Genomic DNA, 19,263 nt, shown 5'->3' with positions numbered 1-19,263 from the left:
GTGGGTTATAAATATAATGGAAGTATAATTGTTTGTATATAGTATATAATTGGTGCAAAGGTTTAACATGTGTACAAGGATATTTCACATGCCTTTACTGTGTATATAATTGAACAGTATTTATGTTGTGTACAATGTGTATTTATAATATGTTGTGAAAAGGAAATTTCCTATTTTTTTTGGAAGCTCATCTCGTACATGACTTTGTTAATAGTGTTAGGCGCAATAAGTGTTCAACTTCAGCCTAAACCCTTTCGGTCTGCAACATTTTTTTTTTTTAATGAATGTACAACTGTTTGTTTATGAATGTACACTACCGTTCAAAAGTTTGGGGTCACATTGAAATGTCCTTATTTTTGAAGGAAAAGCACTGTACTTTTCAATGAAGATAACTTTAAACTAGTCTTAACTTTAAAGAAATACACTCTATACATTGCTAATGTGGTAAATGACTATTCTAGCTGCAAATGTCTGGTTTTTGGTGCAATATCTACATAGGTGTATAGAGGCCCATTTCCAGCAACTATCACTCCAGTGTTCTAATGGTACAATGTGTTTGCTCATTGGCTCAGAAGGCTAATTGATGATTAGAAAACCCTTGTGCAATCATGTTCACACATCTGAAAACAGTTTAGCTCGTTATAGAAGCTACAAAACTGACCTTCCTTTGAGCAGATTGAGTTTCTGGAGCATCACATTTGTGGGGTCAATTAAACGCTCAAAATGGCCAGAAAAAGAGAACTTTCATCTGAAACTCGACAGTCTATTCTTGTTCTTAGAAATGAAGACTATTCCACAAAATTGTTTGGGTGAGCCCAAACTTTTGAACGGTAGTGTACATCTGTTTGTTTATGTAAAACTTTTTGTTTATTTTGTTGACCATTGACCGAAGAAATAATAAACTAAACTAAAAAAAAACCTAATATGTTCTAATGAATACTAATACCATACTTGTAGATACTGTTTGTACTGATGTAGCTCTGTTGTGTTTGTTTTCATACACAATATTGTTCACAAACCACAAGAGACAATAATAATATTTTTGCACTATTCATTCCGCTCAAACAATTGTGTGTTATAAAATAGACATGAAATAATAATTGTATTATTTTGTTGATGTTTAACATTGTCTGTGTTGTTTGCCTAAAATCTTTATTATGATTATAATGATCAAATATATTGACAAATTGCAGTGTCGGTATCAGTCATCACCGAATCCTAACACTTATAGTATCGGCCACCTCTGGCAAATAACTCCTGCGCTCTCTCCCGGAATGCATCGGTATTGCACTCTCCTAAATACAGCCTGTATGGGCGTGTTCCCCTGGGCGGCCAGCAGAGGTCGCCATAGGACAAAGCAAAGCAATAGTCAGATGAGGCGAGGAGGCGGAGGCTGGCGTACAATAAACCCTTCAGTAACGTGTGCAAAACGAGTGCTGTCATTTTGTTCCCCCAGTTGCGGCCTAAAGGACTCGCACACATTTAAGAAACATCCGAAAAAGTCTTACGTCACCTGACACCGGCACAAGCAAGCAATAGTAACGTAAGACAAAAGGTATGCATTATTTCCTTGTTTCTCTTCTTGTAAACATTATAGCAATAGAAGCAATACATGCTAACATCTTTGTGATACATGAGTGCCTTTATTAGTTTTTTAAGCTAACTTCTATTGTCTGGTGTTAATAGAATGAACACGAAAGTGTCGTTTTTTTTTCAGAAAAATGTACGTTTACATGTCGCATGAGCCAATTTAGTTTCATTGTTCATGTTTTAGCTTGCTAGCTATGTTGGAATTCCTGACATTAAAGTTTGACAGGAAGGTATTATGGCCTGTTATTATTAGCTTGTCTGCACATTGGATACTTCCTTCTCAGCTGAGTCCAGCAGAGGACAAATAATGAAAAAATCAAAAAAATCATTACATAACAATACAGGATCTGTCTGCCAGACCACTTCCTGAATACCACAGCAGAGACTCGGCCCGGATCTGAGGCGGCTTTGCGTATTTGCTGGAAGGGTATCAAGAAGTCCTGATTGTTTTCCTTGTCGTCCTTTAGCCTCGAGCTTGTCGTCTTTGTGGGTCAGTGATGCAACGGGAGTGACGCAGCAGCACCCACAAGGCGAACTCCCCAACTATACATGGCAACGCCAGGATCGTGGAGGAAGCTGTGCCAGAACTTTGTCCCGCGGACCGCCAACGAGGCGACGGCTCGGAAAGAAGATGTTGAAAGTCTGACCCGGAGCGCAATGCGAAGCGAAGGGGTGTGATCCTAAATAGCAGGAGCATTTCCCTTCCTGCGCGTTTGAAGACTTCCGCACGTTTGGGTAAGGCGACTACTAAAATGTGCTTGTTGTGGTGACATTGAGAGAACTGAAGGACATTTTGATTTCAGAGGGGGTGGAGTACAATTACTGCACCTAATGACCAAACACATAGAAATGATAACGCAGTATTAAAATGTGTCTAGCTAACGTCACCCAGGCAGGAGAAAGGCCTAACGTAAACGGATTTAGGTGAAAGATAAACACAAGCTTTCGAGCCGTGACCAAATGGTGTGACAGCTAGGACGGCCAATCACACGGCAGCAAGGAACAACAGAGCCAATCCATGAGCTTGTGGGCGGTCCAAAGGAAAAAAGCTTTTAGCTTTCCCACTTGGTCCTAGTGCTTGACCTGCCTCCATTTACTATAGTTCAGTGGTTCTTAACCTTGTTGGAGGTACCGAACCCCACCAGTTTCATATGCGCATTCACCGAACCCGAACCGTAATCATAAAATGATGTTGTTATATTAAAGAAATACTAATAAAGATATATTTTACAAACGGAAAGTTACAGGAATGTACACCTAATCCCATGTTTACATCTCATTGTGCAACATGTGAATGTTTTAGTGAGAACTAAATGCGATATCTGAAAGGGATACACATTATTTCCAAAGCAGGACCCCCACCCAGACATATAATACTAGCACACATATGTTATAGTCATTGTAAGTGGGCCAAAACACTTTTATATGAGAAAATAATCTCATGGAAATGACTGCTGTCATTTGATTACAATAATAAAGCATTGAACTTGTTATTTAGTCAGGTTTGGGACAGGTGTGCTGCTGGTGTGACCACAGTGCATGTGCACGTCTGACGTGGCTTACATGCGCTCCACATGATTGCTCAAGGAGTTTTTGCGTTTGCTCACACATATGGAAAATTAGAGGGAACCTTGTTTGGGGGTATCCACAATACGCCGACAGGGAGAAGTTTTTGTTTACACGATGAGTCGGGCGTGTCTTGACCTCCGCGGCGGTGGCTCTGCCGAACCCCTGAGGCCGACTCACCGAACACCCAAGGGTTCGATCGAATCCAGGTTAAGAACCACTGCTATAGTTGCTTTTGGACGGTAAAACCTGCAGGGCAAAGACAAGGTCTATTTATACGGTATATGGCACTTTTTACCTTTTGTCAAAAGCCTTAAAGTGACAGCGTTCTCTCTCCACTTGGCGGTTCATTGACCGCAGTCTTAGGGTGTCGCAAAATTGAAAGTACAATAGAGTACCTGTTTCGGCCTTCATGTTAAAATGATGTAGGTTTTAGACTCTGTCACAGTCTGCGTGGTAGTTTTGTGTAGTTTTTCGTGTTTCTGCCTGTTTTGTAGTTGCGTCTTCAGTGAATACTCCTGCTTCTTAAAGTGCCAGTAGAATGGAAAAACAAGTTGCCTCTATATTGAAGCTATTATCATATATATCTGATTTATGACACCTAGAGACTTCCAAAGTTTGCGAATAAATAGATATGATCAAAATAATATCAACTTCACAGAGATTCCCGAGCCATTTTGAGAGATAATAAGCAAGCCAGTCATGCGATCCGTGATGCAGAGTAAGGAACCACATATCCCTTCCCCATCAACAACAATGCTAATCAAGCAGACTTTGTGAGAGCCAACAACAATTATTTTGGGAAAATTATGAACCAAGACCTTATTTTTTTGAGTTCGAACTTAAAGAGAATGAGTAATAAGTAGAGATGTCCTATCATCGGCCGATAAATGCTTTAAATTGTAATATCGAAAATATCGGTTTCAAGAAGTATAATTTATGACTTTTCAAAACGCCGCTGTACGGAGTGGTACACGGACGCTGGGAGAAGTACAGAGCGCCAATAAACCTTAAAGGCCCTTTGCGTGTCGGCCAATCACATAATATCTACGGCTTTTTACACACACAAGTGAATGCAAAGCATACTTAGTCAACAGCCATACAGGTCACACTGAGGGTGGACGTATAAACAACTTTAACACTGTTACAAATATGTACCACACTGTGAACCCACACCAAACAAGAATGACAAACACATTTCGGGAGAACATCCGCACCGTAACACAACATAAACACAACAATATATCGGCAAAAAAGCCATTATCGGACATCTCTGACCAGGACTTAATTTTTTTGAGCCCGAACTTAAAGAGAATATTATTAAGTTTTAGAAGCCGAGTGATGAATGCATTTTCATTGTAGCACTATAGCATCCGCAGCATTGCAAGGTGCTAAACATACAAACTAACCATTTAAACCAAAATAAAACAAACACTCACTGTAATATTTCCACTGTTGGTGGGATGCCGACCGACGTGACGCTCACATAATCTCATTTAGATGAAGAATCACAATCAGAATCAGAAATTCTTTAATAATCCTAAAGGGAAATTAAGATTTTCTTTTGGGGTCTATTTCACCATCGACCTGAAAGTGAAAGTCGACCAGCTTGTCGGTTCATGGCCACATTTGTCTACTACCAGGTGAGAGATGCATGACTTATAATCTAGAATTTACTTTTTGCAAGTTTGAGACGAACCAAAGGCAGCTGTCGGCTCATTGTGTCAACAATAGCAGCGTAAGCTAGCATTAGCTCATTGCTATCAATGCGTTTCTAAAATAGTCCGCCTGCGTTAGCGCTTATAATAACAATATGACTCATATTTGGTTAATTTTCAGGTCAAGACATGTGACTGGAGTATTGTTGGCAGTTTCTGGATGTTTTTAGAGAGCGTATGAGTGCAACAGAGGACCCTCAATCTGTTGACTCGATTGTTAGCTATTTATTTCCGATTTAGAGTGCATAAAAAAAGCCAAACATGTGTTCTTGACTTACATAAGGATTGTAAATGACAAACAGCACATCTCTTTCCAATGTTTGTGTATTTTCAGTATGACTGATCTGACAACATGGTCATAATGCAGAAGCGTTATTACCGTGACGTCAATCTCAGAGAATAACCGAAGGTATTCGGAACGTAATATTCAAAATGGCTTAGTGAATTTGTGGCATTTGGTGATGTTTAAAGTTTTTTTTTTTTACATACTTTGCAGATTGTAACTACAAATGGATATAGAAGTCAACTTGTTTTTCCACTGTACTGGTACTTTAACACTTATCTCCTCACCTGTTCCTGGTTGGCTATTAGGAAGCTCACCTGTCCCTGATTGTCAATCAGGAGTGTCACCTGCCTACCGACACTGGTTAATTGTTCAATGTGTGTGTGGAAGCTGTGTGAAGGGCTTATAAAGACTATAAAGGCATATAATATTCATAAAAAACATTAAAAATAGAGTCCCTACTTTGGGGAAATTCACTTACCAGGGGTGGGCGGACGACCCAGGTTCGAGTCCCAGGTGGAGCAGAAGAGCGGGGACCAAACCAGGCAGGTTACATGTACGTATTTAATGACACAGTTTAGTGTTATTATTAGTTCCTAGTAACATCGTTTCAGTTTTTTGTTGTTACGTTATGCCTTTTCTTTATTTTCCCCATTTCTGCAGGGTTTTTTCCATTTAATTTCTTTCCTACAACGTCCCGCGCAGTATAACAAATAAGTCACACACCGCTAATAGCCCTTGGGCCACAGTTTGGACCACCTCCTTTTAAAGCTGTTCGTAGGCGGTGTCAACACTCTGAGCAACCACAACCCGTCGACTGTTTAGCTGGTTAGTTTCCAACTTTGTGACAACAATGGTAGTTATACGGGGAGGAGAGTGTAATTGCAGCTGGAACAAATCGATGCATTACAACATTAACGATCCGAGTCGACCCAGCTCGAGGATTTTAGTGGGAGGTGCACATCACGCAAGTCAATATCCATGTTTCAGAGACTGAACACAAAATTGTCAACATGCGTACAAGAAGAGGAGCCAAGTGTACAACCTTAGTCAAAGGTCAAATTCAATGCTGAGTAGAAAATTGACAAACATTTTAGCAGGTCTGTTGCTCAATCTCTGAGAGCATTTAATTTTATTTTTATGTTCAGGATCTACCGGTCAAGTCCCAAAATCTTTTGAATTAATGCGGTGTGTTGCTCAATTTCCGGGATGGAGGGCACTGATCTGACAGTACATAGCTAGCCTATGACTATACATGAAAAATCCTATTAGTTGACTAATCGTTTAAATCAGGGGTGTCAAACACATTTTTAATGGGGGCCTCATCGCAATTATGGCTGCCCTCAGAGGGCCACATGTAACCGTGAATATATATATACAGGTGTGTATATATATATATGAATATAAAGGTATAATAGCTTTCTTACAGAATTTTATAAGGTAAGTGTTTTGGATGAATAAAAATGTTTGCAGATTGAGGGATGAAAAAACATAAGTTAAGTTGACAAGCAGTCATTTAAGTGTTTATTTTTGATAACCCCCAAAATGCTTCAGATACTATGAAAGAGTAAAACGTGTATGCATGTGCAACATTTTTCTGTCAAAATTGAAAGAACAAGTCATTTTAGCCAGAAAGTGCTTGTTTATTTCCAGTCTTTCAGTGGCCACATTAGAATTGTTTGGCCTGCCACTTAAAATAATGGGAAGGGCCACTTAAATTGAAGTGGCGGGTCCACAATAAAATTATATGATGGACTATATAAAATGATGTGGTGGGCCACATAAAATCAAGTTAAGCGCCACATTAGAAGGATGTGGCAGGCCACGATAAAACTACATGGTGGACTACATAAAATTATGTTATGGGCCATATTTAATGACGTGGCAGGCCAGATTTGGCCCACGGGCCTTGAGTTTGACCCATGCGGTTTAGCTTGTCGATAACTAGCCGACTCTCAAAATAGCCCCAATTTACAGTATTTATTAAACAAGTTTAATATTTACAATTGTTGGCCCGAACTGTTTTGGAGCCAATTATTGAGAGAAAAAAATCTCTCTTTACACACATCAGACCCAAGACAGTCTTATAAGATGAGATAATCGAGCGGAAAGAGAAAAGTCGGGACAAAAATGTTTTGTGTGTGTACCTGGCCTAAGGTAGTTGGTATCCCCAGACAATGACACAACATCAATTTATTTGCCTGGTCGCAAAGAGTGACTAGCAGTTGCTTGTGTCTCCAAAGGCCTCCCTTCCTGTACGTAGTTGGGCTGTCGGAAAAAATTGATTGACATCTGAATCGCAACTGTTGTTCATCACGATTCCAAATCGATTCTTAATTTTCAGGAAATTAAAATTTCTCAGACCATCTCTGCGCTTACTTGCTGAGAGTATACACGTCAGCAACTAAGAGGATCTTTTGTAATTTGTGACCTGTTTTATTGTGATTTATATACTAATAATATATGTCAAGAATCGGTTTGAATCAAGAATTGTCACCCTCAGGAATCAGAATCAAATTGAATTGTAAGCTGTTGTCAATAGGACTGCAACAATTGAGTAATTTATTGATACGATTATAAAAAAAACTTTGACTAATTGAGTGTAACTAATACAAAAAATAAATAAAATCCAAATTGCATGGAGTGCCAGGAACTTCAAAGATGCGGACATACAGTAAAGGCCAAAAGTTTGGATACACCTTCTCATTCAATGCGTTTTCTTTATTTTCATGACTATTTACATTGTAGATTGTCACCAAAGGCATCAAAACTATGAATGAACACATGTGGAGTTATGTACTTCACAAAAAAAGGTGAAAAACTGGAAAAATGTTTTATATATTAGTTTCTTCAAAATAGCCACCCTTTGCTCTGATTACCGCTTTGCACACTCTTGGCATTCTCTCGATGAGCTTCAAGAGGTAGTCACTTGAAAGGGTTTTCTCTTCACAGGTGTCATAGTTTTGATGCCATCAGTGACAATCTACAATGTAAATAGTCACGAAAATAAAGAAAACGCATTGAAATGAGAATGTGTGTCCAAACTTTTGGCCTGTACTGTAGTTTCCACAAAGCTGCTGCAAAAGAGCGCACAGGAGAGTGGTGGTGTGTGGGTACCGTCAGGGCCGTAACTAGGATTTGACGAATACTGAGATCAAAAATTGGTTGTCCAAGAGGAACTTTGAAAGGCTGCAATTATGGGTATCCCAGCACCATATAAATTATATTACCTTGAGCAATGCAATTCATTTCCAGAATAGCAAACGCTTTAATTGAGCTGTAACAATCTGTCTAACATCTTTGATGATCAGCATTATTGTGTAACAGTCCACTTTTTTATTAATATCCTAAAGTCTAAGATATTAAACACTTTTAACATAATTGAAACATACATTTAAAAAACATACCAAATTTTCAACCACGACCAGGGTTCGAACCCAAGATCTTCTGCTTTGCACTGCAAGTCTTAATGACGTCCGCCACGGTGCCACCGGAAGTGATGAAGGAAACTTTGCTTTTATATTTTAATCAGTGACTGAGTATGACGTGTATAGGAATATGTTTGGGGTACAATATTGTATGAAGCGCCTTGTCATTCAATAATTGACATTTTAATGTGCTTCTTCACTGATCCACTAATCGCGAAGCCCCACGCAGAGCACATGTTCTGCATTTGTATTATACCGACAGCGTTCCTTCCACATCAATTTCCTTCAGGTGAAAGCAACATTAGTTACATCAGTATGATTTCATGTTAACGTTATGTTGACAGCACATTTCGGATCGGATAATGTTTACCGTATTTTTCAGACCATAGGGCGCACCGGATTAAAAGGCGCACTGCTGATGATCGAGTTTATTCAGGTCTTTTTTCATACAAAAGGTGCACCGGATTATAAGGCGCACTAAAGGGGTAATTTTTTTTTTTTTCTTCTAAATTTAAAACACTATTTTGTGGTCTACATAATATGTGATGGTGGTTTTTTGGTGAAAGTGCATAGATTATGTTTTACAGACCATTTTCAAGTAGCTTTCTGAGCGTCTCTTCAGGATGCGCTGTTTTGTGGGCGGTCTTACCTACGTGGCTCACCTTCGACAGCGTCTTCTCCCCGTCATCTTTGTTGTACCGTTGTAGCGTGCAAGTACGAGAGTGGAAGAAATGTCCAAAGATGGAGCTAACTGTTTAAATGACATTCAGACTTTACTTAAATCAATAACGGAGCAGCATCTTCTCATCCGTGGCTCAATAATTCAACATCAAAAAACGTCCGACCGGAACCCTCTAATAACTAAAGTTCCATGGGTGAATTATGTAAACCTACAACAGTTTTTAGCGCTTTGATAGCTAGTCTACTAACAGATATAAGTAAGAACTTTACACTACTTTATATTAAAAATGGCAACAGCGGAAAATGAATGCCACATAAGAAGGTAGAGAAAAAGAAGAAGCTAATGACTACGGTGTCGGCACAGACTACAATTGCGAACGCACAGACATTTTCAGGACTTATGCAGATCTCAAATACACATCAGCAGGTACCAGAAGGTAAGAAAAGTTGGTTTTGCATAATATTGTGAAACAAAATGGCAGGTAACATGTCTGCTAATTGGTGCCATTTTGTTGTCCTAATACACGCACCATCATAATACTTGTATGTTTAATGCGCCGGCAATCCATCAAGCGGTGCAGCTTCATAGTTTACGGAAATCGTACTAAAAACATTTTGACACATTTTTGAGCGCCGTGTGTAATGTTCTATATTCTCAATGGAACATTTTAAAGATTTGGTGTTGTTTACTGCCATCATATTGCAGTCTAGACGTATCTCTTACATATGACTGCCATCTACTGGTCACACTTATAATTACACCATGTACCAAATAAAATTGCTTCAAGGTCAGTAAGCACAACCAGAATTATGCCATACATTAGGCGCACCGGGTTATAACGCGCACTGTCAATTTTTGAGGAAATGAAAGGATTTTAGGTGCGCCTTATAGTCCGAAAAATAGGGTAAATTTAAAGTGGACATTGTTGGAGTTGTAGCGGGCTGTGCATGACCAGAGATCGTATATTGAGAGAAGAGGATCAACGCATAGAGATGTGTAACGTAAAGTACTTTTTCATATCCTATCATCTTCTTCTTGTCACTTGAAAAATACGGAGGACATGACCTCGGTGCCCTCAATGGTAGTTACGGCCATGAGTACCGTTATCTGTGTGACGACAAACAGAGTTGTTTTTTTTAAAAAGTGCAATTTTATTATTGATGATGTGCATTTATTAGAAAAAAAAGAATCTGAATATCAGAAAAAAAATGTATTTCAACTATTTACACTAAAAAAACACATTGAGGCTATAAAGTGTGTTTTATCCGAATAATCGAACAAAATAATTGATGGATTACCCGATGACTAAAATAATCGATGGCCGCAGCCCTAGTTGTATGAGTCACATCCCCAATGGACAAGTGTCATTATTATAAAAACATGATTAGTGGGTGCTGGGGTGTCCAAAGTGCGGCCCGCGGCACATTCTTAAAGTACTGTTCCCAAAAAAAATGGAAACTAAAAGATCAAACAGGTGAAATGTAACGAGAAAAAGTTGCATTGTTGACTCTGGTAACACAAAGCTGCCATGCAGGCTGTTTTTTTTCTTCAGAAAGTGTCATTGCTCAAAAGATAATTAATCTAAATAAATGTTATGAATTATCTATTCATGGATCCAATTACTTCACATTGGACAGAACAGGCCACATTACCCCCAGTTTATCCAGTCTTCATTGGCTTACAGTCAAATTCCGCAAAGAGTTTAAGACTTTAGTCCTGACTTTCCGTGCGTTGCATAGTGGGGCCCCTCAGTACATCACTGATTTGTTATGCCCCCAAGCTTTAGGGCGCGGCCTCCGGTCTTCAGGCCAGGGTCTCCTAAAGATTCCAGGCTATTGCTCCCAGACTCTGGATCAACTTGCACCAGTCCCTCCGTGAGCTTGACTGTGTTTACACTTTTAAGAAACATTTGAAGACTTCTCTTGTTAGTAAAGCTTTTAGTTAATGCACGTTTTAAATATCATTTTTAATCCACTTTTTATCCTTTTCATAATGTTGCCCTTGTTGTGTTAATTGAATTGTTGTTTTAATTCAACTATGTTTTGTACAGCGCTTTGTGATTTTATCTGTGAAAAGCGCTTTATGAATACAATTTACTTACTTATTTGAATATTCCGCTTTGAAAAGTTTTGTGTAGGAAATATTTTGTTTTTTGTGGTTTTGCCATGAAACAGGGTTTTCTTTAACAAAAATGCCTTAAAAAATATAAAAAAATGAAATTTACATCGAAAAAATATAATCCTTGAAAAAAAGTGATATTTTTAAAATGTTTATGGCTGAGACCCTTTCGGATCTTCGAGGCTAAACTTGATGGAAGCCTGAAAGGTTAAAATAAATATTTTGGATTTGGTTTGAAAATGAAAAATATCAAAATGGCCCTAGCATGCTTTGACTTGTCAGTGTACGGTGCTCAGTGGAAAACGTTTGGACACCCCTGAGTTGGTGTCTAGGTTGCTTTGTAGTTAACGTAATTTAAAAGAATATATGTTTTACTTGTGGTTAAATGTGCATTGATGAGACCGGATTTATTTCTTATACCTGCCCTGAAGAGGAAACCACACTATATCCGCCCGAGAGCCAGCGTCCTATGCAGGGAACGTTTGTGTTTTGCACAACAGTGCTATTTGCTAGGGTTGTGAATCTTTGGGCACCACACGATTCGATTCTCGGGAGTAACTATTCGATCCAGAATTGATTCTCGATTCAAAATCAATGCTTTTTTACTAACATTGGGTTCCAGTTGTATGAATAACTACATTCCTCCGTAGAATATATAACAGCTCTGATACATTTCTATAGTACTTAAAAGAAAAGTGGTTTTCTGTAATAAAATCCTACCCAAACATTTGATAAAGTCAAATAAAAATAAGGCACTTCTCTTTTCTTAAGTAAATCTGTACAGTAAATATGGGCATCTGCATGAACAATACGATTTGCCTGAGTGGCTGGACAGGACGAATAAAAACAAATAAATCTATTTTTTTTAATTATTTTTTTTTTTAATCAATAACAATCACTAAGAACTGGATTAATTTGAAAATCAAATGCCTATTACAGAGGCATGCTGGTTCTCAAGAAGACACATTGGGGATTAATTGTGTATAAACGGCGAATGATCAAATGTCTTTTGAGAGACATTCGTAGTTGCTTGCAGCCATCTTGAAATAAATAGTCATGTGACCTACACCCGCGGAAATGAAAGCTGCATCTCCATCCTCACAGGCAAGTGAGATGCTCAGTGCCATGGCGGGTTCAGATTCAGCCCCCACCCCCCTTCCTCTCGTCTGCAGTGCTGACGCATCTGCTGCCTGTGCATCAATCTGCAGCCTCTATGTCAGCATATACTCTGCTAGTATCGGACTGTTTTACCCTAAAAATCACATTATGTGCGCAAGCTTCCTGTGATTGTGAGAGAAAAGGTCTGAAATCGTTCCTACTTTGCTTTGCGGTGCTACGAATGAGGACTACAGTTTCCGCCATCTTGTTTTGGTTCTGCATTACCTAACCGTTGCCTCTGTAAGCGCATATTGCTGCACCTGGTGAGACTCTCCCCATGCATGAATTCACGGTTTTATTTCTGAAAAAATATTTAGCTGCTTGACATCTTTCAAGAGATTTCTTTGGTTATGGTCAGCATCGGGATGCAGCTGGTGTGGCGCTGGTGGGGGGATTAATGAGCCATTTATGTATAGCAGAGAACCCCTGCTACCAGCAACGCAGCTGCGTTTGCTCTGTAGCTCGTGTGCAACGTAGCACCCAGTATCTCTCCGCTCTCTCCTCAGCCCTGCCGCCAGGCTCGGTAAAAGTTGCCATTTCCTGCAATGCACGCGTCGTTTTCTCGCCCATCCTCCAGTTTAGCCACGCGACGCGGAAGGACAGAAGAGAGGACAGCTCGAGCAGGAAAAAGCAGGGCAGATCCAGATCAGGACTCGGGCTGCAAAGATAGCAGCTAAAGACAGGGAAGCTGGAGTCGTCCGCACACAGAGAGGGAGAGGAGGAAAGATGTCGGAAAAAGGCTCTGCTTCTGACAGCACTCCTGTTCACTTATTAAAAAAAAGACTTCCGTCTCGCCCTTGCTAAACAGTTTCTATTAAAATTGGGAATTGAAAAGTTACACTGCGTTGACCTGCATCCCTTTTCTCTGACTTGCTGAGGTATGTTTTGCATGGTTAAATTTTTGCTTTGTTGGCGTTTTTTTTTTTTTTTTAGAAGACGATAGACCGTCATCGCTTTGTTAGTGATTTGTTTTTGTACATTAAAAAAATATCATGACCGCTTTATGCCAGTTAGGTGTGGAGAATAACACATTTTTAAGTTACCGCTAGGAATGTAGTATGAAAAATAGTGTAGAGTTAAAAAAAAAAATGGGAAGATATATTGCAGCTTTAGAATGTCAAGGTTAAACTAGTAAATAACAAACATGTTGCATTACAGCCATGACACATCACATGCTGTGATAAGAAATTCCTTTGGGGCGGAAAGGAATGACTGCTGCGGACAAAGTAGCCGATTCAAACAAGCTTCAAGCTCAGCTTTTTGAGTTGTAGGTTGTTAAAAAAAAAAAAAGAAGAAGAAAATAACGGAATAAAGATAGCATGAAATGTTTGCTATACTGCGCAGTAGCAGGTTGCTATGACAACATAGGCCTGTCGGAGAAAGGAGGCCGCTTGCATTTTCAGCAACATGAGAAGTGTGGCGGCCATATTGTATTTGTCGTATCACTCACTACCTGCCTGACCTGTACAGACTATGTCCACTGCTCAAGATAAAGCTCAGAACAAAAAAAAGAGAGGTGTCTCAAAGGTAATTTCCTGCAGATTTTAATGGACAACATTGAACACACAGAATGAATAGTCGGTAGAGAAGTGTGTGACTTAGTGAGACACAATGAAGTGTGACTCAGACCAGCCTGCCGCTTGATAAGTTTGATAACCCTGCCGTAAGGTGCCTCTGCTTTCAAAGTGACAGTGAATGGACTGTAACTTCCTGTATGTGTTCATGCAAATCCACAAATTGTATCATTTCCTCACATGTCAACAGAATAGAATAGTTATAGCATAGTACCGTCGCAGGTTTGTTTTTGTTTTTTTACAGTCACAATACTCTCCCGGATTACAGTTTTCATTCAGTTTTGTTCCTTTTTGTGTCTATTATTATTATATAAAACCAACAGATTCCAAATCCAGCCAAAACAGTAACATCAATCTTTAAGTACTTAAAAACAGAAAGAGGATATTGTATGGCTCATTACATACACTCAAAGCTTTATTGAAAGATGCATTGGTAGTTTATCTGTTGGAATATTACTGCCATCTAGTGTTGTGATACTATAAGACCTTTTGAATAATGAGAGAGTGCTTATTTATTGTTATTTATAATTATTTTAAGGAGTTGTACCTTTTCCTGTTTTGTTTGCCACTAATGTGATTTTTGTTTTTTTTAGATGGCTGCAATTAAAACCTGATGGATAGTTTTCACCCTCAGACTGTGCTTAGCAAGCTCAACGAGCAGCGCTCACAAGACCTTTTTTGCGATGTGACTATTGTGGTGGAGGATGTGAAGTTCCGCGCCCACAAGAACATTCTGGCAGCATGCAGTGGCTACTTCAAGAACGCTCTGACGTGTGAGGCACGGACTACCTGCCAGGTGTTGGAACTGATGGACCTTAAGTCTGAGGTTTTTGCCTGTGTCTTGAACTTTATCTACTCCTCAAAGGTTATATGGCCTTGTGATAGCAGCCAGGAGTTAGTAGCAGCAGGGAAAAGACTTGGTATATCTTTTTTAGCAAAGCTCGCAGACCAAGAGAGACCAGACAAAACTCAGAATTTACCAGAATGTGTTACATCCGCAAACTGGGGCACAGCCACTGTGCTTAAAAAAAATCTGGATGAAGCCACTAGGCTTGTGGAGCTTGATGGTGGCAGAGGACCACGAATTACCAATGCCTTCTCTATCACTGAGGGGTGTCCTGGGAACAATCCATTTACCCGTGATGAAGAGGCGAGGCAGTCACCAGATGAGGGGCAACTCCCTGCAAGTTGCACAACATCCTCCTGCCTCAATGGGATCAATAAAAGCACCTACATGTTTTCAGATCATTCATATGCTGTTATTCAAGTCACTGAAGAAAAAGGTCAGCCCAATCAAAGGGATAGCAAAGGGTCTAAATCGGAAACATTACAGCTCAAACAACTAACTTACCAGAATACAGGCCCGCTCAAAAAGCGCCACAGGTTGAGAGGTACTTTGTTTCCAACACAAAGTGAACCACACACTGATAAACCAAATACTTTAGCACCTCCACTCTTCCCAGAGGCAGACAAAGACAAGCCTGTAAATGCAGTCGTTTCTTTGGCCAACGGCCACATGCAGAAGGAGTCTTGTCCTCCGACTCGCTCCCCACACGCGGAGGACAGCGTCTCAATCTATGGGTGTGAGCACTGTCCGGAAATTTTCACAAATGAAGCTCTTCTTGCCATTCACTCCAACGTACATAAAAAGGGTTCCATTCGTCATTTGTTTTGCAGGTTTTGTGACAAAAAATTCATACGACCCAAACGGCTGCGCAACCATGAACAGAACTGTCCGAAGGTAGGGAGAGGGAAGTCTGAACTAGAGTCTAGTGAAATAGCTGTCACAGAGGTGGACCTCCATTCAGGTAGCGTGTTGAGGGAGGAGAACATCAAGACTGACCTTTTCTCTATTGACACGGCCGCCACCAGGCCCCTTCTTCCAGATGAAAATATAAAAATGCCAGGCGGCAGTCAGAGGAGATACCCCTGCAGTGTATGTAAACGTGTGTATATAACATTTTCCAGTCTGAAGCGGCATGAGAATGTACATTCCTGGCAGAGGGCTTATCCCTGTCATTATTGTAATAAAGTGTTTGCACTGGCAGAGTACCGTACCAAGCACGAAATCTGGCACACAGGCGAACGCCGCTACCAGTGCATTTTTTGCTTGGAAACATTCATGACATATTACATCTTGAAGAACCATCAGAAGTCTTTTCACGGGATTGATCCCACACTAGCCATGAAGCGAAAATCTGCCAATGGCGGTCTGAAAGCCAGTGTTTACCCAATCAAACTCTACAGACTACTGCCTAAGAAGTTCAGGAAAAGACAATACAAGACTTATAGTCAGACATTCTCAGAGGGTGATGAAGGAGACTATCAAGCTCCACTGGAGAACAATCCTCTCAGCCCGCAATTTGAAGGAAGCAGCCATCCTGACGGTGTTCCATTGCCTTTAACATTCATGGCGACGCCAATGATGGTAGCACCCTTTATGCCTCGCATCAGCGTTGATCACAAGAAAGGTACAGGTAAAGATGTTGAGAAGGAAAGTTCACCCTTCATTAACTTTGACAGTGCAGTCCCTTCGCAAAAGGATCCGGAGTCATCCACAGTGGACAATAACCCTCTTGATGCAATCAGTCAAAATGTGACATTCCTAAACTCACTGAATACGGTTGATAAGCTTAGTGAGTTATCAGCTTCTGCAAAAAGAGTTGAGAAAATGACCAAGGAAATGCTACAGTCAAGTTCTGAGAATTTGAGGCTCGATAAGACCGCAGGACCCAAGACGGCCACCTACATTGCCAAACCTGTATGCCCGGGTCCATCCGCAGATGGTGACGCAATGCCACTCTGCCAGATAACTGTGAAAATAGGTGATGAGGCCATCATCCGCCGCAGAATAAAGGGCTCCAAGCTTTTCCCACGAAGGAAAAGGAAAATTAGAAAGCTGGAGTTGGAGGGCCATAGCCAACTCCATTCAACAAGTGACACATTAGAGAGCCCAAGGCTTCGCCTCAGACCAGAGATTGCTGGTATGATGTCTGAGACAGTTGAAGAGCCCAATGATTTAGACATGGCTGACATGCCCTGGCGTCCCTACTATTCTTACAAATCAAAAAAGAAGAGGAAAAAGCTGAGATACAAACACAGGCATGCTTTATTTCACCATTACAATGACACAGTTACAACCGATGTCAGTGCCAGTGAGACAAACCTGGACAGTATGCCGACAGCAGACAGTATCTTAGGTGGGAGTGGAGATGCGAAACGTCTTCACAAAAGTTGCAGCCCAAGGACAACCTACAATTGTGACATTTGTGACAGCTCTTTTATCACAGAGACCGGTTTAAGAGCACACATAATTGGTTCCCATCCATATTTCTGTCGTACTTGTGGTAAACAAGGTCCCCCAGGGGAGACGCCCGGTGGCAATGATTACAACTGCAACAGCTGTATGGAAAATGGCTCCTGCTTTGATAATTCCCCCCGTAGCCCCAACCCAGAGAAGAAGTATCGCTGCTCCTTCTGTCCTCAGCGGTTTCTCTACCTTGCCACCAAGAAAAGCCATGAGAAGAAACACCAGGAGACAACTGGAGAGGGTTACACCAGTCCACCATGTTCCGAATATTTGGATAACCAGAGCGAAGACAACAACCAGAACTACATCAAAACAGAGGAGGATGACAATCAAATAAGTCCTGGAATAAAAATAGAGGAAAAGGGACATTTTCCAATTACAAAGCCTAAAACTGAGGACACTGGTGAGTTAATAGCTTTGACGCATCCGGACATGACGTACACCCACATTAAAAGTTCTTTACCATCCCACACTGAGACGCTGTTCATTTCGACACCTTCTAAAATAAAACGTAAAATGACAAAAAAAAGCAATCCTCCACATTCTATGCATGCCGGCTCAAAACAGGTAGTCCAAAACATGGACACTGATCGAAACAAGGACAGCTTGGAAACAAAAAGCCTAAATGATCCCCAGAAGTCCTGCAAACAGTCAAAGAAGAATGCCTCGGACTCTAAAGACGACGACATATCTGCACACAAGCCCGAGAAATGGGTGTGTAAAGAAGAACCCTCTTTCTAAAACCCTTTAAAAGCCTACTAGAGAGGCAAGATAGAAAGTGAATGACCCCAAACGTTTAGTCACTGCTTTGAGTAGTAAATACTAAAACTTTGTAGCAGAACTTAATGTTTCTAAAACACTGAATAGAAATGCCTAGTGTCTGCTGGAATGTTATCCTACACTGAACGGAGTGACTTTTCTAACTTAGATGTTTTGCGGATCTTCTCACAGACACGGACTGTATTTTATTGTCTATGCATTGTTTGGGAAATGTTCACAAAGTATTCCCCCAAAGTTTTCTGATGATTAATAGTATGCAGTTAACAGTTGATTGCAACATCTTAACTGTATGTGGTGGGGGGAAAAACTCACATTTTTTGGTCTCCCATTCCATTATAATTGAACTTGGTATGTTGCACTTTATACTCTCACGCGCTTGTTAAAAAAAAAGAAAAAAAGACATGTGTTATTTTGTTTTAAATGTAATCCTTTTGTGTTTTGAATACAAAATTACAGTTCCTACTTTGTTGTGTTTGATATACACAGGACGTATTAACCATGTAAAGTTATTTAAATAAATATTATTCATATATTAAACAGTTTTGTTGTTTGTTTACTCTCTTGGTTTAGCGACCACTAGGATTATCTGCTCTGCCTCACCTTTTGGGAAGCAATATGTGAAAAGTAAATTTCTACGATCCGTTCACCTGCAGATGAATTCTCCAGACGTACCAAGCATTTTCTTATTTAAGACTGAGCTTGCGATGGGACGAGAGATAGGATTTATGGCTCTTTGAAGTTAGCCGGATCTTGAGTAGCAGTTCCCTTCAAAGTGTCGTTCACGCCATCAGTTAGTTTTTTTTTTTAATCAAGGAAACAATCACTAGTGTCAGTCATACGATAAGATGTAGATCAGAATCATTAAATTTACACAAATATTGCCTACTCTATTAGTAACAATTATTCTGGTTATTCATTGTTCAATTATTTCATGGGTAATGGTTCCCATGCTTTGGCAGTGTCATCACTAGTTTGAATTTCTCCTCATCTAAAAAATGGTAATAGTAAATAGTCTGTATTTAGATAGCGCTTTACTAAACCTTCACAATACCCCAA

At 40.1% G+C, this 19,263-nt stretch overlaps 1 protein-coding gene across 2 annotated transcripts; it reads left to right on the top strand.

Moving 5' to 3' along the window:
* The first annotated feature begins 1,410 nt into the window (after window positions 1–1,410).
* On the top strand, window positions 1,411–18,738 carry LOC133663634 (zinc finger and BTB domain-containing protein 38-like). Of its 2 annotated transcripts, XM_062068253.1 has the most exons (3): window positions 1,411–1,555; window positions 2,058–2,325; window positions 14,711–18,738. In XM_062068253.1, exon 3 carries the CDS (start codon window positions 14,731–14,733, stop codon window positions 18,166–18,168), a length of 3,438 nt encoding a protein of 1,145 aa, XP_061924237.1. In that variant the 5' UTR covers window positions 1,411–1,555; window positions 2,058–2,325; window positions 14,711–14,730; the 3' UTR covers window positions 18,169–18,738. The 2 variants fall into 2 exon arrangements, with proteins under 2 accessions (XP_061924237.1, XP_061924239.1); XM_062068255.1 differs by lacking the exons at window positions 1,411–1,555; window positions 2,058–2,325 and adding an exon at window positions 12,828–13,421.
* Window positions 18,739–19,263: the final 525 nt, after the last annotated feature.

This window comes from Entelurus aequoreus, linkage group LG13 (assembly GCF_033978785.1).
Source record: "Entelurus aequoreus isolate RoL-2023_Sb linkage group LG13, RoL_Eaeq_v1.1, whole genome shotgun sequence".
NCBI lineage: Eukaryota > Metazoa > Chordata > Actinopteri > Syngnathiformes > Syngnathidae > Entelurus > Entelurus aequoreus.
This window is presented reverse-complemented; position numbering and strand designations above follow the sequence as displayed.

Bases quoted from the DNA above. Each gene is read 5' to 3' on its own strand.
- LOC133663634 (XM_062068253.1), top strand. From the start codon at position 14,731: ATGGATAGTTTTCACCCTCAGACTGTGCTTAGCAAGCTCAACGAGCAG.